The following is a 25116-nucleotide window of genomic DNA, read 5'->3' as shown; positions in this document are numbered from 1 at the left end:
TCAGGTGATCCACCTGCCTCGGTCTCCCAAAGTGCTGGGATTACAGGCGTGAGCCACCGTGCCCAGCCCAGCAGGTAGTAGTTTCTTAAAGAATAGTTGTAATGTAGACTTTAAAACCATACCAGTAATCTTTTCATACTCTGTTACATTAAAATATCTTGGTCTGCCATACACTTGATGGGTTTTTTGGCATCATGCATGGATCATTTGAAAAATGTCACTTCACTAAGTTATGTGTATCTTCACAGTGCTGTGATACATTTCGTTAGGTGATATCAAAACAGTCATCACCACTGATCTCAACAGAGATAAGTATTGACTTTGCCATCAGTTTACAGTAGCAAATACTGGTTTTCCAAAATTGTAGTTTTTACTGGAAAGCTCAAATTCTCTCATTGGTGACCAATACTGTTGGTTGTTTACTTAAGGTGACAGTTGAAAATGTGAACCAAATACCCAAATCTGAGTAAGCCTAGTTCATTGCTGTGAGTTATTTCAGGTAACAATGATGTTTATTATGGAAAAGGCAGCTAGTTGACCTCACAATGTAAGGAATGGCCTCAGGTGCTTTTCCTTGAGATCACCCTTGTACTTCAGTGTGCCCCAGAATTGCTTTCAAGAGCACTTTTCCCATCATAGAGAAGTTAAGATGTGTCTTTAATAGTTGAGATTTAATAAAATTAGTAAATGTTTACTTCATCAAGGACATTCTTAAGTGAAAATGCCTTAAAGAAAAAGAATTCTCATGCACCTTGGTGCCCCTGCCTTGACTTTTGGTCAGCCAGCAACAATTTTACCCACCACATAAAAGTTCGGTACAGTGAAAAAGACAAGAACATCTTAGTGTTATTCTGAAAACATTCTGACTTGATGAAACCCTGAAAGAGTTCATGGGTCACACTTTAGAAACCACTACCCTAGGCTATTTTGAAAAGTAAGATGCAGTAATGCTGTGGGAGAGGTGGACTCATGATGGATCCAGCAGCAAGAGAAGAATAAAGCAAACTGTCTGAAACATTTGACACCTCATGCAGCCTTCCCATCAAGGGAATCGTCCTCACATTGTAAGCCCCTTGAAGGCAGAAATAGCATCATTGCCTCTGGTCCCATGGACAGCCGTCTGTGCCTGCCAGGGACGCCCACACAGACGGGCTGAGCTTCTGCCTCACTCGTCAGAACTGGCGCCGTCTGGCCTCAGAATTCTCAGGGTAAGAGGAACAGGCTAACAGTAATGTATTTACTCTGAACACATGTAACAAAACAAGACGAGAATGAAGTTACTGCCGTCTCTTTTCCCAGATTAAATGACAGTAGCCATAGCAGTGGCATTGCCCCAGTGGGAGCACTAGTGAACAAAGACCAAGGAAAAGCCAAAATTCAGCAAAGTTGTGGTCAGGTGACTGGACTTTGGCCGTAACTCCTTTTTCCACCCAACTTATACAGCCTAATTCTGGAGCATATTATTCAATACCTTCCTGGGGAAATACTGTTAAATGTTATAAAAGAACTATTGGATAAGTAAGGCTCTTATTGAAAGCAGACTGGAAATTTTTTAGTCATTTATCTTAAAGTAATTTCAAATCTTCAGTTATGTATGACAATGTGAAAACAAGAGTAGTCCCAAATTTTATTTTAAATATTACTTTTCTTTTATTTTGCTTTACTTATAAAAATTCCTAATGGTTAGTAGAAGAATTAAAGTCTCCTAAATAGAAAGGAAATACTAAACTAGGTCAGTCTAGAGCAATTAAGTGGATTATGCATGAGTCTTTCCATTTTTCCTATCTCATAATAAGCATTTAGTAGGTGTTAGCTAAAGTCTTAAATTTTATCATAACAATTACAGATAAGATTTTCCTTAAAGGAATGGGGCAAAATAATCAAGAAAAATTTTTGCATTAAATTTAAATAGTGCAGAACTTAGTAATGTGACTTCCGAAGGAATTTACTACCCCTTCGCCCACCCCCCCGATTGTCACAGACATGACAACAAAACATTATTATTACAGATGAGTCATTGAGACATGGACAAAGTTTGCAGTCCCAGTGTTTGTATGAGTCATTCATGGATCTCTTCTGGAATGCTGCTACGTGCTAGGTGTCAGCACTGTCCAGAACAAATATGAATGAGGTGTCATTCCTGTCTTCTGTCTCAGTTTTCTTACCTGTAAAATTAAATAATATGTCTACCTCAAATAATATGTTTTGAGAATTAAAAGATTATCTAAGTGCATTGTAAACTAAAAAGGACTTTTAAAAAACAGTTGAATCAAGAAGATGGACTAAGTGCCTATACCTGGTCCACCCCACCCCTCCTTTTTAAAATCCCATGAAGTGACAGAAACAAGTTTTGAAAGATTCCTGAGAAAGAGAAAGTAGATGAAACCAAACCTCTGAAAAAACACAATCGGACAAAACCCCATTCAAGAGAAGGCTGCTGGAATGGTAGAGTGGCTTAGGGAAGATTTAACCAAACCACACCAATGGCTATAAAGGATAGAAAGAGGCTCAGGGTTTTCTCATAACTGATTGAAGAGCTGCCTCTGAAACAGCAAGGCTGGTCTGCTCTGCCTCCCACTCAGTGGTTCTGAGTGCAGGGTAATGGTCTTGGATCCCCAAGTAAAGCTGTGACAATGTGAGGCCAAACCTCGGGTAGTCCCACCCTCTGGGGGACCCAGGAGCCCCCAGAGACAAAGCATACCTTACTGGCACATCCCACCCAATGGTGTATTGTGTCCTTCTCCATAGCCACCAGAAGAAGCCTATTTTAAATACGGGGTAGCTTTTACAGACAGGCAAACTGAGAACCTCAAAAGCAAAAACTAACACATATCTAAAATTTACAAAGCATTTAAGAAACATCATACGCAACAAACTAACAAACAGGAAAACTAACACCTTGAGTAAACAGCTCACAGAATAGAAGATGATTATAAAATAAGTGACTAAATCTTAGATGGATAGGAAGACATAGCGTTCAGTTATAGAGTTGGGAATTTAGAAGTTAGTAGATGGCTAGCCGGGTGCCATGGCTCACGCCTGTAATCCCAGCACTTTGGGAGGCCCAGGCAGGCACATCACGAGGTCAGGAAATCAAGACCATCCTGGCCAACATGGTGAAACCCCTGTCTCTACTAAAAATACAAAAATTAGCTGGGCGTGGTGGCACGTGCCTGTAGTCCCAACTACTCAGACGGCTGAGGCAGGAGAATCGCTTGCACCCGGGAGGCAGAGGTTGCAGTGAGCCAAGAGCGCGCCACTGCACTCCAGCCTGGAACAGAGTAAGAGAGCGAGACTCTGTCTCGAAAAAAAAAAGAATAGCTAGTGAGGTAGGAAGCAAACCAGGAAGTATAACATCCTGGGAGCAAACTGAAGAAAGTTTATCAAGGAAGAGGTGTAGTGATCAGCTATATCAGATAGTTACCGATCGGTCACATAACATGTGGATGAGCACTGACCATTGAATTTAGCAACTTGAAGTTCAATGGTTAACTTGATAAGGGATAAAAAGCTTAAGAGGAATAATGGTGATGATTGCAATGAAGTTGAAAGGCTAATTGGTATAAACCTAGAAACTAAAAGAGAGGAAATCATAGAGAGTGGGATATATGAAGTTGAAGACGGAAGTGATTGCTAATGGCAAGATCCTAGAGTGTGACGCGGAGGGGATGGCTAAAGGAGGCCGGGTCAGTGGACAAGAGGAGCCAGAAAGTTGAGAGGCCTTCGTGTTTGAAGGATCATCTTCCCATATGCTGACATCACCAGGACTCAGGACAGTGAGGCTGTTTAGAGATTGAAAGCTGGGTGTTTGTTCAGAAGAGTGAAGCATGATAGTCTGGAAATGGTAGAGGTGTCTGTACCTTAGGGGAGGGAGGGGTTAGCCAAAAAAAGAAACATACTCTCCTTTCCTCTAGGCCCATTGTATTCAGCTATTTTTGCAGTTGCTGTGAAGACGTACCTGAGGCTGGGTAATTTGTAATGAAAAGAGGTTTAATTGGCTTACAGTTCTGCAGGCTGTACAGGGCCTCAGGGAGCTGTTACTCATGGCAGAAGGCCAAGTGAGAGTGGGAGCAGAGAAAGAACGGGTGGCGCCACAGGCTTTTCAACAACCACATCTTGTGAACTGAGCAAGAACTCACTTACCACCAAGGGGATGGTGCTAAACCATTCTTGAGGGGTCTGCCCCCATGATCCAGTCACCTCCCACCAAGCCCCACCTCCAACACCCTCCAACGCGGGGGATTCCATTTCCGTATGAGATTTGCAGGGGGACAAACATCAACCCACATCACCCAGTGACATCTCCGCTGTGGGAGTTAAAGAAAAAAGTGGAGAGAGTTGCTGGGGAAGAATTGTCATTAGAGGTAAATCAAGTTTTCATTGAGCAAGACACTTTCAAAGAAGAGATCGAGACTATATAAGGGATCTAGTGATGGCCTAATGTGTTTCTTGCCCATTCTCATGTTTGGCCTAATGTGTTTTCTTGCCTGTTATCAATATTAAAAGTTGTATCCATAAATGAAGAGATTTTTATTTTTCTCCTTTGCCATATGTTGGGTTTTTAGTTTATCCTTGGGAAATAGGACACATCTTTGGTTAATAGACATTTGAGGTAGACGAAATGAAATGCTGCGAAAGCAATTCAGACGGAACTGACGGGTATGAGAATGGGACCCAGCTGCTCCCAGCTCCTCAGCTTGATGACAGTCTTGCAATAAATAATCAGAAACTGGGTGAAATGATAGCAAGTGTCAGTTTTAAAGTTTTCGCTTGTCAAAACTAAGATTGTCTTATCACCAAACCATTGCTGGACCTAATCATGCTACCTTTTACCTTCCGTGCACTGAAAAACATTCTCTACCTTCATTTTTATTATGCTGAACTATGTTATAGCACCTCACAGTAAATTTCCAGTCTATGCTTATGTTCATTACTGCTCACTTCATTTAATAAAGGAGGATTAGTTTGGTCAGAAAGGAGTTGTTAACCCTTCTCTTTATTAGTCACAGGACCTGTCATTTACAGTTCCAAGTTAAACAATCGGGAACTGTCTCAGTCAAGGAAATCCCCTTCCGTGTTATGGTGAGGTTACTCATTTATCTGTGCAACAGAGAGAAAATTCTCAAGAACATCAAGGTTGTATTTGTCTAAGGAGCCATTATGATCTAACTTCTGACCCTTGGAAAAAAGACTGAGGTTCATTTAATTTAGTGCTGAGTTTCTGAGAAGCATTTGCCAATTTATTTTCAACAAAATGAGAAATTATGTTGACTACGGTGGGGCGAGATGCTGTGAAAGAGCCATGGAGGATGTCAAGAGCTGCCAGGAGACCTGAGCAGCATCTAGACCAGCCCCTGATTTGGCAGATGCACAGGAAGACCCCCACGTGGAAGCCGCCCTCCCAGGTGGCACCGCGGGTGGAGGCCCAGGCCTGGACTGACAGCTGACAGACATTTTTGTCAACAGCTTTAATTGAGTCTCAATTTCAATTCTCAAGACAAGAGAAATATTCTGTTAATACTTTAATAGCATTCTCATATTTAAAGCTATCATAAGTTAAGCAGGAAAGCAGTGTTTTTTTCTTTTGTTGTTAGTTTCTGCTGGTTTATTATCTTTTTGAATATAAAAATTGATCTGTTCTCTTTTCAGTTAGTCCTCCTCTTCTCACCATAACTGTATATTATTCTGTGAGGGAAAATTAGGACTACAGAAAGGAAACCAGAGAGAGACTAAGGCAGTCCCAGATCACTATGATCATGTGGCAGCATGTTCCATGTGGGCCCGGCTCTTGTTTCTGAGCATGAGAAAGGATCGTTAAAGCCGGAGGGAGGGCAAACAAGAGAAATTCTGGAAGAGCAAAAGGCCAAGTCAAAGTGGGAACCAATCCGATAAGGTGGCCACCCGTGGTGAGCAAAAGCCACCTGTAGCATTTGTGTTCAGCACATGGCAGTGGTAGTGTTCGGAGCTTTGAGTGTAGGTGCTGCCACTTACAAGTTATGTGACCCTGGGCACATGGCTCAGCTTGGGCCTCAGCTGCCTCGTCTATAAAAGCATAGAGTTTTTTAGATTAGGTGAGCTCGTGCGCATGAGAAGTTGTCAGTAGGGCAGTGGTGTGGCTCGCAATAGCTGCATTCCTCTCACACTCCTTTTCCTTCTAAATTGTTTTAGGAATGCCAGCCCTCAATTTGAAGACCATTTTTTTAAACTCTATAGCTACATGTACCTCTGTGGAAAAATTGCACATTGCTAGTTGGTATATTAGGTCAGCTGTAGTAGGGACTATCTGTAATGTGTTAAGCCAGCAGAGCTTAACACAGCACATTTCAGAGAGCTGATTTTATACAGAGAGCTCAAATCAACCACCATGTTACACTGCATTTAATTAACTTGTAAGGGTATGATTAAGCCAGGATAACAAGGTCGGGCCTATGTTCTATGTGTAAAAGAAGTATTTTATCCTAAGGAATATTCCGGTCCAGGCATTTATCTTTTATTTATTTATTTATTTTTCTGTGATGCGGTTTCATTCTGTCGCCAGGCTGGAGTGCAGTGGCATGATCTCAGCTCACTGCAACCTCCGCCTCCTGGGTTCAAGCAATTCCCCTGCCTCAGCATCCTGAGTAGCTGGGACTACAGGCGCCACCACGCCCAGCTAATTTATATTTATATATATATATATATAAAATTAGTAGAGACGGGGTTTTACCATGTTGGCCAGGATGGTCTCGATCTTCTGACTTCAGCCTGCCAAAGTGCAGGGATTACAGGCGTGAGCCACCGCGCCTGGCCCGGTGCAGGCATTTTTCATCAATACTTACTATATTTGTTTGAACTGCTTGTAGACACCTACATTTTTCAACCTGTTTCCTGCCTCTGCTTTGCATATACTGTTTCTTCTGCCTGGAAGACCTTTGCTGCCATTGCCTCTGTCCATTCCTTCTCCACCTGTCTTCACCTTCGCCCTCCTGTTCCTTCAGAACACTGTGCAAGCACTGCGTGCTCCAAGAAGCCATTCGTGACACACTGGAGTGATGGAGGTGCCCCTTCTCTGTATACCCACTTAACATATGTAACGTGAGGGTCTCCTCCAGGCCAGAAGGGTGAGAACCAGGACATGCTGTCATGGGAAACCAACCTCACTCAGGGAGACTAGCAGAGTTCTCTTTGGAAGTGGCATTTAGGTTAAGGACTTGAGTTGGAAGTAGCCTGGAGAAGAGGAGAGAAGGGCCTTCTAAGAGCAGAAGGAGTAGCAAATGTAAAAACTCCTGCCCACATTTTGAGATAAAAAGAAACATAGCTCCATTGCTTACACTCTTCTCATAGGAATGGCCATGCTGTGCCGTAGTCATTGATGTAGTCATGTGATGATTAGTCTCTGGTGTCATTTTCCTGAGAAAGAAGACGTTGGGAAAAACTCTGTGTGGGTGTGACCACAAGTCTGGCCTGTGTAGTCAAAGAGATTCAGCTATACCATTCTCCATGCAATTTAGGCTGACTTCTTAGCTCTTCCGGTCTGCGGTGTCCGTATCTGTCAAATGGGTATGGCAGTTGTACTCTGTGAGGCTGGGGGTGATGTGGGATCTCAGCGACTGGTGTTCAGTCGGCATTCACAGCATGCGTCTGTGCTCCTCAGACTGTGACTTCCTGAGCTGTTAAACATCTGAGCTGGAGCATTTTCCGTGTTGATTAGAAACCTCTTTATTGTATGAAATTGGGAGAATGGGGATGTTTCTTTCCATGACAGTCTAAGATAACAAATTCAGGATGGTTGTTTCCCTACAAAATGAAGTCAAGTGGGAAAGAGGAAAGCCTGAGAGGGTCCGTGGAAACTCTCAGATACACAGAATGGTTATGGCTTAGTGATCTAGACTTTTCACAAGTCTGTTCCTGTAAAAAATTATTCCTAGTTCAAATATATTGTATATCTGTAGGCTGTTTTGCATCATCTGCAAAATGGCAGTGATAACTCTTCCCTCTTGCTGTCAGTGATGGCCCTTTCCTCATGCTCTCTCAAGGATGTTGTACATTGGAACATGGATTTGCCTGTACTTTGGAAAGATCCTTGGCCTCGTGTAACCAGACTTGTGACAAGATTGCAGAGATCTATTTCTCTGCTGTCCTGTCCCATGTGGCCATGGCTGCTGAGTCACCTTTCCTTTTCCTGGCAGTTTCTGGATGGTGATGCAGCAGTGCCGATGAAAGAAAACATTTCATCTGGGCATTTGTTTTTACTGTATTATAAGGTACAGCACCCACAATTCATACAGCACCAAGTTCTCTGGTAGACGACGGTGTAAGAAGAAATAAAGTCTTTGCCTTCTGTAAACATCCCATCTATTGGAAAGGAAGTGTTTACCTCCTCCCCCACTCCCACAGTGCCTTGCACAGGCCCAGCCCTAGCTCCTGGCATACTGGGCTAGAATTGTCCAAACACATCCTCCCTCTCTGCAGACTCCCAGTCTTCCCAGGTCAGGTCCTGTCTTTGTATTCCCTCCTGCACTTTTAGGCACTTACCGTGTGTTGGTTGGCCGATCGTTGTGGTTAAAATATCAAAACATATTTTATTATGTATTAAAATTAGGGAACTAGACAAGGGGCCTTTGATAATCCTAAAGTTAACACTTCCGCTTTAGAACTCTGTGATCTCGGTGGGACTTTCTTTGAATTTTCAGTCCTGCCCTTCTTTAGTTGTCTTTAAGTTTTACAGTACTTGATTGAATACTCTTGAAACTCGCAGCCAGATGATTTTGTCCTTTGTTTTGTTTTGTTCACTGCAGTGGTGCTGATTACTATGATTACGGACATGGACTCAGTGAGGAGACTTACGATTCCTACGGTGAGTGACTGGCCAGAGCATGCGAAGAGAGGGAGGAGAGATGGCCATAGAAAGACCTTAAAGATCTTAATGGGAAGAGAAATTTATAAGGACATTTGGACTCTGAAACAGCAGCTTCCTGTCAATTCGTTTGTGCATATCTAGCTATTTTTAGAGGCTCCTTTATTATTTAAATATTTAAAGAGGACTAAAGACTTGCTGAAGATTGCATGAATCCAGATTCTGAACTTCAGTGTTATGTTTGGGTTGATTGTCGTGTGCTGATTTTCTCACAGAGTAGTTTTTCAAACTGCAGACACTTGATAGCTGGGTCTTTTTGAAGTGTCTTTGTTTCTTGACAGTGAAGGGAAATGAAGCAATTGAGACTACAGCTCTAAAGTGATTCTCCCACCTTCATCTTTATATTTTAATTCATTTCCAATCTCAAACCCTCTGAAAAAAATTACACTGGGAGTCATTTCATAAAGGTTACAAAAGCACTGAACCAAGGAGGAGATACAGGGTCTGTAAGCTTTACAGGATGGCAGCTAAACTCTCTTAATTCAGTGGAGCTGGTAGAGATGCTGGGGACTTGATGTCCAAAGTCTCACTGTGCAGAAGGATGACAGGTTTAATTAAAAGAATTGGCGGCAGCAACATAACAGTAGTAAGAAGAGCCTTTGCCGCAGGGCAAGGAGATCAGAGAACGTGAAGCTTCAATCAGTTGCAAAGCTCCAATGAATCCCTGGTACCTGGTGCAAGTGTATCAGGATTGTGGTTAAGGGATGTTAGGAGATTTCTCTTAACAGAACTGAAAAACCATTTTCCGGTGTTAAACCTTTTGAAGTGCATTTTGTTGTATCACCTGCCCGAAGCTGTGATGATTGCACCTTGGATTTTTTTTTTTTTTTTTTTTTTGGTTATCCGTAACAAACACTTAAGAGAAATATGTTGGTTTGCTGAATGCAGGCTACTTAAATTGATGCAAGTTAGCTTGAGGGAATGACGTTGATTGCATGTTTTGTATCAAAAGAAGAGGTCATTTTAAGCATTTTTCCTTCACAGCTTTTTAAATTGGTCTCTGTGGACACATGGCTTTGAAATTGCTGTATGTTGCAGCAGGGATGTTAACTGTTTGATGTCAAAGACTTATAGATAACTCATTAAAAGTTATCTTCAGGCTGAACAGGTGTTTAATTTCAGGAAATAAAGGTGATAGAATGTCCTTGGTTATTAATACCATTGTCCAGTACGGATTTAGCATTATGATGAATGAAATCTGACATTATGTCGTTAAATTTATTTCATATTCATGAAGTGTTATTGAGAAGTGAAGTTCAACCCAATGCAACCTTCCTTCAGTCTTTCCATGAAAGCGCCTTTGAAAAGTGAGATCATGTTTCCCTTTCTCAGTCTGCCCCTTCCCATTTTGCTCTCCAGTTTTCTTCTCCTTTGTCTTCACAGGTGTTCATCTATGTTTTTTCTTTGTTTTTACTGTTGGAAGACATCTGAGTGATCCTTTTCCCGTTCTCTTTTTCACTCATAAATGTCCTGATGTTTAGCAAAAGGCAATTCTCTTTGCTACTTGAACTTGTAAACTGTTGTTACATGAGTAACCAAAAGGAAAGTCCTTGCAAAGTTGGTTGCCATTTCAGATACAAGAACCGTTTTTCTTCTCATGCTGACAAATTTTGTGAGTGAGATGATTATTTTTCCTTGTGCTTGTAATTTATTTAAGTAAATTCCTTGTTTGTTTTTCTTTTCAGTACACCAGGGGTATATATTTTCAATATGACATGTACCTTTGGTTCAGGGCTAAGTTAGAGTCTGAAAAATGAAGCCTGTGGGATTCGTGGCAGCGATCTAATTGTGATTCATCTTACTGATTGTAGGACAAGAAGAGTGGACTAACTCAAGACACAAGGCACCTTCAGCGAGGACAGCAAAGGGCGTCTACAGAGACCAGCCATATGGCAGATACTGATTGTACTGTCTGATGTTGTGAAATAGCCAATCTCCACCAGTCCTGTATACTGTTCAAAGTAATTTTTTTCTATGAACAATCCCTTTTTAAATAAATCAAAATGCTTAAAATCTGAATGGATGGAACTTAAAACTACTTTGTTGAAACATCAACATGGGCAGAAACAAACAAAAAAAAAAGACATGTAAAATTTTGTTATTTCCAGTCTGTATATGAAAAAATAGGTCATCAAAAGGAAAAAAAATAACTTTGATTAACTAGTGTTAAACAAAAAATAGGTTTACTAAATATGTTAATCTATTCTTTTAACATAAGCCTCACCTTTCATTTTAAAGGTTTCCATAGAATTTAGTTATTTGAACTTTCAGCCATATGCTAGTTTTTTTTTCTCTTGCCAACATGCGTAAAAAGGGAAGCCAATTACAAGTGCAAATAATGTGGTATTCTTTTGTAACTCAAGTCTTGAAATGTTCTGTAGTGTTAAGCAAAGTCTCCTCTTGCTTGATACTAAATAAACTTTTGAAAGAAATTTTGTGTGTGTGAGCTAACAATTTCATGGGTTTTTTTTATTTAAAAAGGCCTTCATAAATAGTTGTAAACAGGGAAAGAATTCATTTAACAATGCTTGTCATAAAAGGGTCACACTAAACATTGTACAACTTATTTTAAAAATGGTATAAAATTAAATGTACCATTATATACTCACCATAGACTTAAATGCTGTTTAAAGAGTCCAAATGGTATCGAGCTGCTTGAGTGGCACGTTAAACTACGCAAAACCAAATCTTGTTTAAAAACTGGTTTTAAAATAACTACTGGATTTTCTGAAAAAGATGTGATCAGTTTTCATCTTGTTGAGCGTTTTTTCACTAGTGCAACTTTGGATTTTTTATGAGAATTTTGGTACCTTAATGAACACCTCGCTCCATGCTGGAAGCACTAAGCACAAAGCTTTTAAAGACTTTCTGGCTTGACTAATTGAGGTCGCACTCGCCAAGGCTGAGGATGTGTAACCCTTAAACGGTCTTCATTTTCAAAGGTAAATAAATCAAATAAGATTTTTAATCTCACTTAATTTATCTTAATATAACTAATAAAACCAGGGAGATTACAACTTAGCAAGTTTCATTATCCATTTTAGAAGAGTTTTAAGATCACCTAAATTCTCATTTTAAAAAGTTTAATTTGTTTTAGTAATCTAAAAAGCCTTAGTTTAGTCAGTTTAATTGGGGCCAATTACTCCCTATTAAACAACTGTAAAACCTCATAACTAGTTATTTGTAATACATTATTTGGTTAGTAATTGAGGGCACTTCTTAAAACTGACAAATATTTAATAAAGTTATTCTTTAATCATTAAGCTTTTTTAATTGTAGATTACGTAAAATGTTTAATTTTTATTTCTTGGGGGATTTTTTTCTCTTTATTTTGAGTAAAAAGGTCTTTTCTTTTGTTAGGCAATGTCAGCCATCTTGGAATGTCACAGGAACTGGTTGAACACCTGAAGCAAACAAAGGTAAGTTTACCTTTTTGTTCCAATTATCCTGAACTGTGTGGAAGATGAAGACAATTTCACGCTTATCTGAAGTCACATGGAAAATTTCCCCTGCTGATTTCCTAGTACAGCACCAGTGATTATGTCAGATTAACTCCAAAAGTCAGAAAAGAAGCTTCCTGAATGTAAACAAGTCAGGCCCAGGAAGCTTCATTATAAGCGGCAGAGATTGGAGGCTCAAGTTCATCCTGATATTTAAATATTCAGATTACTTTCTTCAGAAAATAATCTAGCAGTCTAGTCAATAGCATGAAAAAAATTTCCCAGATTATTCAGTAAAAAGAGCAGTTTGCCAACCTTAATATATAATAACTCAATTTTCGTTTTCTATGTGCATGCATAGGCAAAAAAAATTACACAGATATGCTGGAAATTTTTGACAGTATTTCTGTTAGTCTTGTGGAAGCATGGTTTTCTGTGCTTCTGAATTTTGTCTCTGTTTTTACATCTTCTTGGTTTTTTTTCTAAAGCATCAAAAAATACTACTTAGGCCCTGATCTTCCAGAGTCTTACTTTTTCAGTGTTTGTATTTGAGCTCTGCCAATAACTGTGACTTTGGGCAACTCTCACTTTCTCTATCAGTTCGGTGAAAATGATACTTATCCCATGCACTTGTTAGAATTAAGATAATATCATCAGAGTGTTTTGTAAGCTGAAAGTGATACAATCGTGTAAAGTTTAATTGTCAAAGTTGTATTTACATATTTAATATATATGAAAAATATATGACCTTGGTTTTCCCTAATAGCCAAAATTAGCCTGAAATAATTAAATTACTTTTAGAAAGAAAATAATTCTCATCATTTTTGTAGACCAAACTAAGTTTATTGTATTTTCTTTATGTTTGTCTGTTTGGATTTTTGTTGTTGTTTGTTTTTCTCTCGTACGGAATGAGAATGTGATGTCCACCACATCTCTGTAGTGTGTGATGTTACTGAAGTTTTTCACAACTTTTTTCTTTATTAAATAATTTTTTAAGGAGTTGGCATACAGAATAATAAATCCAGAATTATGGAGAGGTAGAGGGTCAATCCTCAGGTGCTCTTCAGAGTTAATTAATAGGAAATACAGTACAATTTTATATTTCTTGTCATTTTTTCAAAGCATCCATAACTTTATCCGACTGTAAAAAGGGATTGTGATCCAGAAAGGTCCAGATCACTATCAGGCAGGAACTTTCCTACTCGGCCTTCGAGATCTTCTCTTATCTGGCTGATGCTCCACCAGGCCTGATTTTTTTCTATTTCCATAGGAAGACCCTGCTATAGATAAGCCTGTCTTCTCATGTCTCTAAGAGCACATTCCATTGTTCCCCAATTGCTTCCTTCTAACCTTTGTTTTCGCCCCCGTGGAATTCATTTATTTTCTTATATGACAGCATCCATGGAACACGAGCTCCATACTGGACACAACAGGTGCACTGGTCATACAAAGACTGATAAGACATGGAACCCTGTATTCAAATACTGCAAAACCAAATGGAGGTGACAGCCCATAACACACAACTTGCTGTGGCCTGTATCTTTGCATGCAGAAACCGTACCCGTCCTTCAGAACTTAGCCCCATGCCCTCTCTCCATGGTGTCCTCACCAGTTAAATCAGGCGGTGATCCCTCCACCCTCTCTAAAGAGCATACTTGGTTTATATTTCCTTATTTTAGTATTGGTACCATATGACTTACATTGGTTGTAAGTTGCCATAACAGCCAAGCATGTGCTTATCACTTTCTGTAAATTATTTTATTGAATCCTCACAGCCATAAGAAGGTGTCATCTACATTTTAAAAAAGGAAGAAATTTAAGCTTCAGGAGGTGAATTTCACGCTTATGTCGCTTATGTACCTTATAACTGGTAGAGCCCTGATTTGAACCGATTGACTTTAATCCAGAGTCTTTGATCTTAACCATGTTGTTACAGTGTCATTCTTTATATTACAGTGGCTCCTCCATTAGATTCAAGGCTCTTTGAAAGAAGGAGCCTTTAATTTTTGTTACCTTGTTTCCCAGAGAGTATCTCACACAACGCTGAGCATTGTCAATGGTAACTGCCCCCTTCTCTCTCTCTTCCCAACCCCTGCCCCAGATTCCTTCATGGAGTCTTTCACTTGTTTAGGTTCTGAACCTTCTTGTCTCAGGTATTCCAAGTCAAATCAGTCTCAGTATTTACTCGGATATATTTCCTGAACACCTGCTGTGTTGCAGATGGCAGGAAGACAGTGATTAAGGACATCATTGTTGTCCTTGCAGGTGCCACACTCTACTGGGGAAATGGACAGAGACGACGTCTGTAGAGCTCTGACAGAGATACACGTGCTTTCTAGGCGCATGGAAGGGAGATGTGTAACCCAGGCAGGTTGGTCAGAGGTCACAGAAGGAGCCCGTGGAGATATTAAGACCAGTAGAAGATGACCACACAGGGCAGGTCCTCTCGGAGCATCCATACTTCTGCTCTGCCCTTCACCCACTTTGTGACCTTGAGTCAGTGACTTAACCTTTCTAAACAGGAGTCTAAACTGCAGGTTCCCCAGACAGGCGTGATACCTACCTTAGTGTAGCTGTGAAGATTAGAAGCATGCCTGGCACAAATAAAGGTGTTCACTCATTGGTTGCTATATGTAAATATTTGCCATTATAAGAAAACATGATCATTGAGGAAACTTCAGGTATGTTAGATAATTAGAGAAAGTAAGAGATGATGCTGAGGTACGAAAGGGACGTGTAATGAAGGGTCTTGTAGGTTCTGCTAAGAAGCGCAAATTCAGTGCAACCATTTTCAAGTGTAGTGTCCTCTTTGCCTTTAAGCTTGACCTACTCCATTCCCTTGGGCAGACAGTGCCTCATTTAGTCTGTGTTCCAAAAAGAACTCTACAAACTTCTGTTTCCACTGGTTAGTGATTTTATAGCCAATCAGTGCCTTAAAAAATAGGTGCTCTCACTTTTTCATCCTCTTGTAACCATCTCTTCACATAGTCATTTGGCAGTGTAAGGGTTTAGTAAGTGAGTGGCATTGTCAGTGTGATCAAGATGATTCCTAACAGGCAGTGTTAGGAACGGTCAGCCCAGGCCCAAAAACCCACACAATCGTGTGAACAGCACTACAATTTAGATAGTCTAGCTCCCTTGTTTAACTCAAAATTAAAGACTCGCGTCACTGTATACAGAGACAGGTTCCAGAATTTAAAACTAATGATTGGAAGAAAAAATAAAACTGTAGAGTCAAAAGTTAAATGAAAATATGAGACATTTTATAGAATATGTGATAAATTTAAGGAATAAAGTTTATTGTTTTCTGCCGAACATTATCTACTATGTATATTGATATTCAGTGTTTTGTAGGGATAGAAAGGAAAAAATCCATACTTATTTTAAAAAAACAATCTATTTTATGCCTGATTCTATTTCTGATTGGGAAAGACTGCAGATCATTTTTCAGTCTGAATTTCACCCTCCCTTATCGATGGAAAATCCTGTCCAGTTGAAGTTGATTCTGACTGACATTCCTGTTTCAAGAATCTCTGTTGTATATTTCAGTGATTAGCACCCATTGCTGAAATCATTTTTCAGATCTTAATGTGATGAGTCCTTCAGTGACTTTCAGGATAAAACTCAGCCTCCCTGGCTCTGAACATCAAGCCCTGCGTGATTCTGCTGCTGGCCTCCCCAGCCGCCTGGAGCACAGCATGCTCTGACCCCACCCCACTGTGGTCCAGCCCTGATAGACTGAAAACCATCTAGAGCTTTTCTGTCAGTGCCATTCTCTGCCTGAAGTCACAGTTCCTTGCCCCACTCAAATAAATGAACACAAATGAATGCACACAACTCTCACCCAGCTCTTGGTCTAGCTAGTTGTTGCTGGCCTATCCAGACTTCCCAGTGGAACTTGAAGCATCCCCTCACCCTGGAGGCCCTCCCTGGCCCACCATGTTCACAGCTCTTCTGTGGACCCTCGTCTTACTCTATGAATTCCGCAGTACAGTATCCTGAGATTGGCTGTTGACCCTCCTTTCCTCCCACCAGATTGTCAACATCTTTAGTGCAGTTACCCTGTCTCACGCCTAGTAAGTGATAAATGAACAAGCCATCGGATGGCTGAGTGAGTAAAGTGGATGTGGTAGCTCGGTGGCTGACAGTACAGGACGATGTACTAGGTCTTGTTTGGCCTTATTAGATTAAGTTAGTCATCCTTACATTTGAGGAGAACTTACCAGGTTATTAGGTTCTGCCCTCTGTGTTTATCTCATCTGAACCACCGCTGGCAGGATTTATGTGTCTGCTACCTAACACAGTTCCTAGTACCTAACAGACAGTCAAAACAAGGAGATGGAATAAACAAACAGGTACCACTGTGAAGTGTGCAGGGATGGTGGTGTTATCCTGAGGCTAGATTTCTGTTTTGCTTGTTGGTGGGTTTTTCTCCCTGACTGCAAGATTTGGAAGTTCCTTAAAGATAGAAGAACCATGTCTTATTGGACTTGTACTTCCAGATACTAGCACACTGCCTGGCACATAGACATAGTGGGAACTGACAAGGTGTTCAGTGGGGAATGAATGAGTGAACAAATGAACCTATAATTCTTGAAACACTAACACTGAGCACTTTTCGGTACAGACAGTCCCTAATACATGTTCAGTAGAAACTGTACTTCAGATTTTGAATATGTATCTTTTCTGCAGCTAGCCATAGCAGTATGATACTCTTGCAATGCCAGGCACTGGCAGTGAGCCATTTTGTTTTTCACTTTGAGTACAGCATTCAGAAATTACTTGAGATATCAAACTTTATTATAAAACAGGCCTTGTGTTCGATGACTCAGCCCAACCGTGTGCTAATGTAAGTGTTTTGAGTATGTTTAAGGTAGGCTAAGCTAAGCTGTGATGTTTGGTAGGTTAGGTGTATTGTGTACATTTCCAACTTAATGTTCTTGACTTACAACGGGTTTACAGGACATAACCCCATGCTAAGATGAGGAGCATTTGTATTCATTTGTTTTCTTAGTGGAAGTATGATGTGTCTCTAATCATTAGATTTTTTTCAGTGATAAATGTGAGGTTGGAAAACCAAAATATGTCCTTTATTTAGTCGGTAATACATGTGCTTGGTACAAAATACACACACACAGTGGTCTTAATTCCCACCTTTACCCCCACACACCCACAGGCAACTGTTTGTAGTGATTTTCCTGTATCTTTCCCGAGATAGTCTGTGCATAAGTAAAGCATTTTTTTTAATTATCACTATTTTTTACATAGAAAACATTATACCATTTTCTCCCCTCGTTTTACTTTGAAGTATGTCTTAGAGCTCATTTTCTGTGATTTTATACTAGAAAGTTACCTTTTTCTTTTTATTGGCTGAATAATATTTATATGAAAGAGCCATAATCCAAACAACTACTGACAGAGATGTGGTTAGTTTCTAATATTTTGCTCCCATTAAAGGCAATGCAAGAAGCCATGTCTATAAACATCTGTGGAATGAATTTTTAAAGTAGACTGCCTGGGATTTTATAGACGTTTCCCATAGAGGTCATGGTGCATCTTAATATGCTTTTGTAAAAGAAACCTATCTAAATGCTGTATGTTTTCATTATGATCTACAAGATTAGCTCCTGTGGCCGCTCCAGAAACTCATCTGCCCAAAAGTTGGTTTAAAATGGTCTTCTATACCCAGCATGACATCTGGCATGTGGCAGGCTGGCTACCTGTGCGATTTAGCAAGGAGATGCAGGGCGTGCTGGGTCTAGTAAGGATACCTCCTGGACACTGGTCTGCGTCCTACAGGGAGAGCTGAAAGTCCTGTGACCCTTCCTCAGACTCCTGCTGGTCTCCTCACATTCCTGGGGCTTATTTACATCAGCAAGCGTATGTTAAGGGCTGGCCCGTGGTGGGGCAGGCTTTGTGGGACTGTGGTAGGCACACCAGGGTAGCAGGAGAGGCCTACAGGCTCTCTGAGGAAACGGACAGGATCTCCTCTAGCACTGCCCTCCACGGGCTCATTGCCCACCCTCTCCTCTTCTCTGGTTATCCAGATCCTGCCATTTCTTCAAGATCTTTTCTCTCTCTCTCAGCCAGAAGAGCCTTCTCTTCTGTCCCCATGAGAACCCTGGCTGAGAGGACTCGATTGGCAGAGGTCTCATTCTGACCTGCCGGTTGACAGTTTGGAGCTGTGTAAATGTCCTTCATCCCTAGTATGCTCCATGAGGGTCACAGGTGTGTCTGTCAAATTTCATAAACCTTAAAGCCTTCAGCACAAGCCATGCAAGAAATATTTATTGGTTGATTAAAGCAGTGCCCTCATCAGTAGATTTACTGTATTCAATGTGTAACTTTAAAAGATTTGCCTTTCAATCACGGTTTGCATCTGATTGATCCTACCAGTGCTGATGCTTCATGCAGGTGACACTGAGATGCCCACTGTGTCCCTGGCGCTCTGCAGTAATAAAAGGCTAGAGAAGGGCAGAGATGGTGCAGAGGAGAAAGAGATGAACTTGCTCCGAGGACAAAGGAGGAAATAAAATCTGGAGTTTTGAAAGTCGAAATCTTGCAAGCCAGGAAGGGAGGAGAAAATGTTAAGACATAATAAGCTAATACAGGTGGGAGAGGAGGGTGTCAACCAAGACATGAAATGGCATCATTTGTTTTGGGAACATACAAGCAGCTGCTGGAATATAACGTGCTGGGAGAGAAATGACAGAGATGCCTCTGGAGACCTGGGAAGGGGCTGGGCCCTGCGGAGCCATCACGGTGTCCTGAGTTGTTCTCAGCACACTTTGTGGTGTTGGACAGTTACCTAGGGCCTGGGACGTGTGACCAGAGCCATGAGAAGTCAGCATCACCACAGTGGCCATTTCTCCACTGCGACTGGGTTTTTTGTTTGTTTGTTTGTTTTTCTGATCACCAGCCAGTTTTTTAAATAACAGTTTTGTTTCGTATAGCACATCAAAATAGGTTCTTTGGGGTTAGGTAATAAAATTTAAAATATATCTGAAAGTTCAGTCTCTTATCAGGTGACAAGAATGCAAGGACTCTGCCAGGGTGGACCCCTAGGAACTTATAGGTTAATATTTGAGGTTTCATGTAAAACAAGGCATTGCCATTCTGAAATCGCTCCATAAATACCATAATGGATAGTAGTGTGATCATCATTAAACCAGTTAATCATTCATCTGTCTTTACTTAACACAAATATTTTATGTCCTTAATTTGAATGATTCTGTTTTGCATTGTTTTCCGTAAACATCCTTATTTCTATTAAGTGTCCACTTGCCTGTGTCCTCTAAACACTGCAATTCCCAAAAGAGCATATGGTTATTATAAATTTCTGGATATATACAAATATATATCATTTTCCTCTCTTTCAGGAACTTTCCTTCTATTTATGGACTGCTTAAGAATAGTCAACTCACCAACGTGCCTAGTCAGTAAATGAATCCACTTGGGAACTTGAAAAACATCTTAATTTTTTGTTTGCATAATTTTGTGTTCTGTGACTTGTTTTTGTTATATGGTATGCTTTTAATTTGGAGAACCTACTTTTTTGAAAAAAGGAAAGAAAATCTATCTTATTTTGTTGTCTCCCAGTAACAAAAAGAGAGTGATTTGTATAGTAGTTAATAAAGGCTGCCTATTGAAATCTCTTCTACTTTAAACCTAGAAAAACAAAGTCTTGTTATTTCAGCACAGCTCTAAATTGTGTACACTTGAAAACCGTGTACAGCTGCAACTCACTGCAAGAAGTCAAGATTCTACACATATTCCACATTTGAAAATGATTTATCCATCTCAGTTATGGACCAATAAATATGAAAGCATTATGCAAAAAGTATTCTGTCACATAAAAGGTTAATTATAAAGGCTTCTGCAGGAAGCAGAGTGACACGGTCAGAATAGAAACGTGATTTTCATGCCTCAGTGTAATTTGTTATGGAACACAAAGGTCATAATCCCTGTGGACAGTATTATTCTGTTCATTCTCTTTTCATCATTTACTAGTGCATTGTGACTTTAATTCAATACACCCTGGGAGGATGTGTTTTATTTCTTCTGTTAGAAGCTCGCACAACATGTTCCCCGGACTTGGAATTTCAAGAACTGTCTTGCACATTGTTAAATTGTCGCTTTCTTGCCTCAAAGACACATTTTTTTGAGGCATTCACTTTTTACAGCATGCCATGTTTCAACCATTGTGTTAACCACAGAATGACTTCAAATAGCTTAGCTTTTTCTTATCCTCATATGCATCCTGAAACGTAATTCTTTTGTACCTTTTAGATGTGTCCAGTACACATTTCCCCATCTCAGAAACGCATGGAATACAAGCCTGTGTGTTAGCGCAGTGGCTCTCTGCAGCGAGGGGGGGATGCGAGAGGGAAGGGTATGTGTCTATCATGAGGGCGAGCTCAGGAGGGCTGCAGACGGCTGGGGAGCAGCTTCACGCACCCTTTGGTTCGGAGTTAATTTTAAACAAATAAGAACTTTAGAACATAAGCCAGACTACGGTAAACGGAAAAGAATTTGAACTTTCTTTTTGCTTGCATCCTTTTTACCTGCTGAATCACTAATACAAATCACAAATCAACCAGTAAAATCCCATGGATTCAAACCTTCTGACTTACCCTCTATCTGTCCCCTTCTCCTTGATCCCATTCCTACAACCTTAATTTTGGCCTCTTTTACTGCCTACATTATTTAATTCATTAAGCACATTATTGAGAACCTAACTGCTGGGTACTGTCTTACATACTAGAGAGAGAGTGGAGAAAAAAAAAACAGAGGGGTCTTACCCTGGAGCAGCTTAGATCCCCATGGGAGAGACAGGCCACACATCACGAGAATGTCAGGTGCTGATGGAGCCATGGAGAAAATGAGACCGTGGTAACAGGAAGAGGGGCTAGACTTTAGTTTGAGTAGGCAAGGTAAACATTTTAGCAGGGATCATAAAAAGTAAAGAACCAAGCTCCACCAAGAGACTAGCAAGTGCAGAAGTCCTGAGGTGGCAGCGTGCTTGGGCACTTGAGGACCAGCAGCAAGAATGCCAGAGCAGAAGTAATGGAGTGAGCAAGGGACAAAGAATTAAATCAGTGGGCTGGTTGGAGGCCAGAGAATAAAGGGCCAATGTTGAGCTTTCATGGGAGCTGTTGGGCAGATGGGAGGAGGAATTGACAAGCACAGGACTAGTGTGATCCAATGTGTATTTTAACAGAGCCACTCTGGCAATGTCTGAGAATAGGCTATGGGGCAAGGTGGAGAGACCCATTGAAGGCCACTGCTATGAACATAAGAAGGAATGCTAGCACAGTCCAGGGTGGTAGGGTGTAAGCACCGAGAACTGGCCAGACTTCAAGTGTGTTTTGAAAAAGTAAAGCCAGTAAGATTTAGTGCACAGATTGGTTGTGAGATATGGAAAATAAGTTGGATGATCCAAAGATTTGGGTCCAGAGGCGCTGGAAAACTAGAATTGCCTCTTTCTGAGATGGGGAGATTTTAGGAGGACAAGGTGATTATGTTGAGTTTTGAGATACAGATCTGGAGGTGGGAGAGATCTCAGCTGGAGATAGCAATTTAAGAGCCATCAAAATATAGATGTCATTTAAAGCTGTAGTTTGAGTGGAGATCAGAGAACAGACCCATGGAATGTCACATCACTTATAAGTCAGTGAGATGAAGAGGAACCAGAAAAGGAGACCAAGAAGGAGCTTCCGTGAAGGAAGAAGAGAACTTAATGCCCTGGAAGACAGCGGAAGAAAGGATTTCAGAGAAAGAGATGCGATCCTTTGCTGCAGATAGATAGGTCAAGAGAAATGAAGAGTGAAGATTGGACACACACAGTATAACAGAAAAGTCATCTAGTCTTGATTTACTTCATAGAGCGAAGGCTTGAAACAGATTCAAGAAGAATGGGAGGAGAGGAATTAGTCTAGTCAATTCTTTCAAGGATCTTGCTTTAAGGAATTGTTGGAGAGGGGTATAGAGTTGAGAGAAAAAGCTTTGAGCATGTAGGAGAGAGAAGTGAGGGTTGCTGGAAAGTTGTCCATGAGCAAGTCTGTGCACACATTATTCTGTGCACGCACAGCCTAGGTGGGTGCAGAAGCAGGAAGGTAGATAAGACAGAGGGCATAGCACGTGCACTCACCATGCCAATAGGTTCCACAGTTCTGCTGCTGCCAAAGCTGTATAACACAGACATTAAATGGTGCATGCTCCACCATGACCAAAATCCTTCAGAGCCTCCTACAGCTTCCAGGCTAACTTGCAGATTCCTTAGGTTATCACACACGTTCCTTCATGCTTTTCCTCCTATGTACCTCTTTAGCCTAAAATTTCCACTGTGGTGACTATCTACCTAGAATATTACCTAGAATAACTAACTAGGTAAATTCTAACTTCTGTGCCATCTTGGCATTGCTATCTGTCATTTTATTCAAGATTTTCCTGGTCTCAATAGGATGAGTGATTTTCAGCCAGAACATAGACATTTTATGTATTATGTTAGGAGATTCCAGATCATATTAGATGGCCTCCTTAGGGCTTTGGTGAGGGAAGGGAGGTGCTGCCTTGTTCCTGCCAGGTGAAAGGAGAAACAGTCCAGGTTCCCCATTTGGCCTCTGTTGACAAGGGGAGGGGGAAGGAAGGCCTTCTTGTTACTGCTGGGTAGGTTCCAGGTCTTAAAAAGCTGCCACTGATACCAGCATGACTCCACTGGCATGATGTGTGGGGGTGTGACAGCCTCATTACCACTGAGCAGTGGATGATAAAACTGACTCTCCACTATGCCTCTCTGACACCACCCCAGCTGGGAGGGAGTAGGGTGTCCCCTTACTGCCAGTTGGAGGTCGAAGTTTTTCCCGTAGTGTCCACTGACACTATTGGGTGTCATTGCCACCAAGCCGACATGGAAGTCCTGGCTTTCTACTTGGCCTCTCTGGCACCAGGCACTGTTCCACACCCACGTGTATTCTTCACTAGAGCCCCTGGAAGCTGCTTGTAGCTCTTCAGATTGGCTGATCTTTTTCACTTCTTCACATACATCCTTTTAGCTGGTCCACCTCACTCTGCTTCCTCTAACCCAGTGATTCCCAACTTTTTCAGGGCATGGCACATAAAATTATACTACATACAGAACTCTTTGGGGTGAGTGGAGGAGATCCAGAGCTTATTAACCGTAACCCAGCCCCAAGCTGCACCAGAAGCTGAGGAAAATCTGTGTTTTTGTACACCTTGCCCCCATTCGCAGCACAGTGATTTGGAAGCTCCAAGATTTTCGCCAATTCATTCTTCAAGACTTAGCCCCAGAAACTCGAACCCACAACACCCCATACCTATGTCATCGGACTATGTTAGAGTCATCCTCACAGTCTCTGTCCTCCCACTAGGCTTTATAAACCCTTGTCTTAGTCCCTTAGGGCTGCTATAACAAAATACCATAGAGTGGGTAATTTAGTAACAATAGAAATGTACTGCTCACAGTTCTGGAGGCTGGGAGTCCAAGGTGACAGCAGATTCAGTGTCTGGTGAGGACTTGATCTCTGCTTCAAAGATGGCACCTTCTGTGTGTCCTCACATGGCAGAAGAGGACAAAAGGACGGGAGCCTCCGTGAGCCTCTTTCATAAGGGTGCTAATCCCATTCCTAAGGGCAGCCTTCATGACCTAATCACTCATTTTTAATTTTTTTTTTTTAGACCAGGTCTTGCTTTTGTTCTATCACCCAGGCTGACATGCAGTGGTGCAGACATAGCTTGCTGCGGCCCTGAACTCCTCAGGTCCCACCTTTCAATACTATCACATTGGATACTAGGTTTCATCATAGGAATCTGGGGGGCCATCAACATTCAGACCACAGTATTCTACCACTGGGCCCCCAAAATTCATGTCTTCACATGTAAAATATATTCATTTCACTCCAGTGACCCCAAAAGTCTTAACTTTTTCCAGCACTAACTCCAGAGTCTGAAGTCCACAGTGTCATCCAAATCAGATATGGTTGAGACTCAAGGTACAATTTATTCTGATCCAAATTGCCCTCCAGCTGTGAAATCAAACGTGGTTCCAAAATACAATGGTGGGACAGGCATAGGATAGGCTTTTCCATTCCAAAAGGGAGAAATAGGAAAGAAGAAAGGGGATCCTGACCAAATCCCAAACCCAGCAGGGCAAACATTTGATCTTAAGGCTCCACAATAATATTTAACTCAAAGTCCTACATTCTGGACACACTGGGGTGGGAGTTGGGCCTCCAAGGATCCACGGGGGCTCTACCTCCATGGCTTTGCTGGGTGTAACCCACGTGGCAGCGCTCACAGGTTAGAGTCTCACACCTGTGGCTTTCTCACTGGAGTTTCATGCCAGTAACTCCACCAGTCTAGGGTCTCCAGAGTGGCCCTGCTCCCACAGTTACACTAGGTATTGTATTAATGGGGGCTTTTTGCTGTGGTCCTGCCCCCACCCACAGTTCCACTAGGCACTACCACCTCCCAAGATCTTCAGATGCCTTCAGGGTGATTCGTCCATTGTGTTGATGAAATGCACCAGGCTTTGCCCATTCATGCTAATCTCCTTACCAAGTTGTCTCTTTGGTGTGAGTCTCTCAGGAATACATTTTCTTATTCTCTGCAAGCTGAGATTTTTCCAAATTTTTGTTCTGCTTCCCTTTGGATTATAAATTTCATCTTTAATTTGTTTCTTCTTGCATTTTACTATAAGCTGTCAAGAGAAGTCATGCCACACCCTCAATACTTTGCTTAGAAAGATTTCTTCTGCTAAAT

At 41.2% G+C, this 25116-nt stretch overlaps 1 protein-coding gene across 1 annotated transcript in view; it reads left to right on the top strand.

Moving 5' to 3' along the window:
- KHDRBS3 (KH domain containing, RNA binding, signal transduction associated 3) overlaps positions 1-19999 on the top strand; it is a 199861-nt gene extending 179862 nt beyond the window's left edge. The window contains exons 8-11 of the mRNA XM_011938134.1: positions 8778-8836; positions 10708-10857; positions 12257-12315; positions 19716-19999. Of these exons, the coding sequence (XP_011793524.1) occupies positions 8778-8836; positions 10708-10799 (151 nt within the window). The 3' untranslated portion in view covers positions 10800-10857; positions 12257-12315; positions 19716-19999. The remainder of the gene's footprint in view (positions 1-8777; positions 8837-10707; positions 10858-12256; positions 12316-19715) is intronic.
- Positions 20000-25116: the final 5117 nt, after the last annotated feature.

Source organism: Colobus angolensis, unplaced genomic scaffold (genome assembly GCF_000951035.1).
Source record: "Colobus angolensis palliatus isolate OR3802 unplaced genomic scaffold, Cang.pa_1.0 Scaffold17, whole genome shotgun sequence".
NCBI classification, from domain to species: Eukaryota; Metazoa; Chordata; class Mammalia; order Primates; family Cercopithecidae; genus Colobus; species Colobus angolensis.
This window is presented reverse-complemented; position numbering and strand designations above follow the sequence as displayed.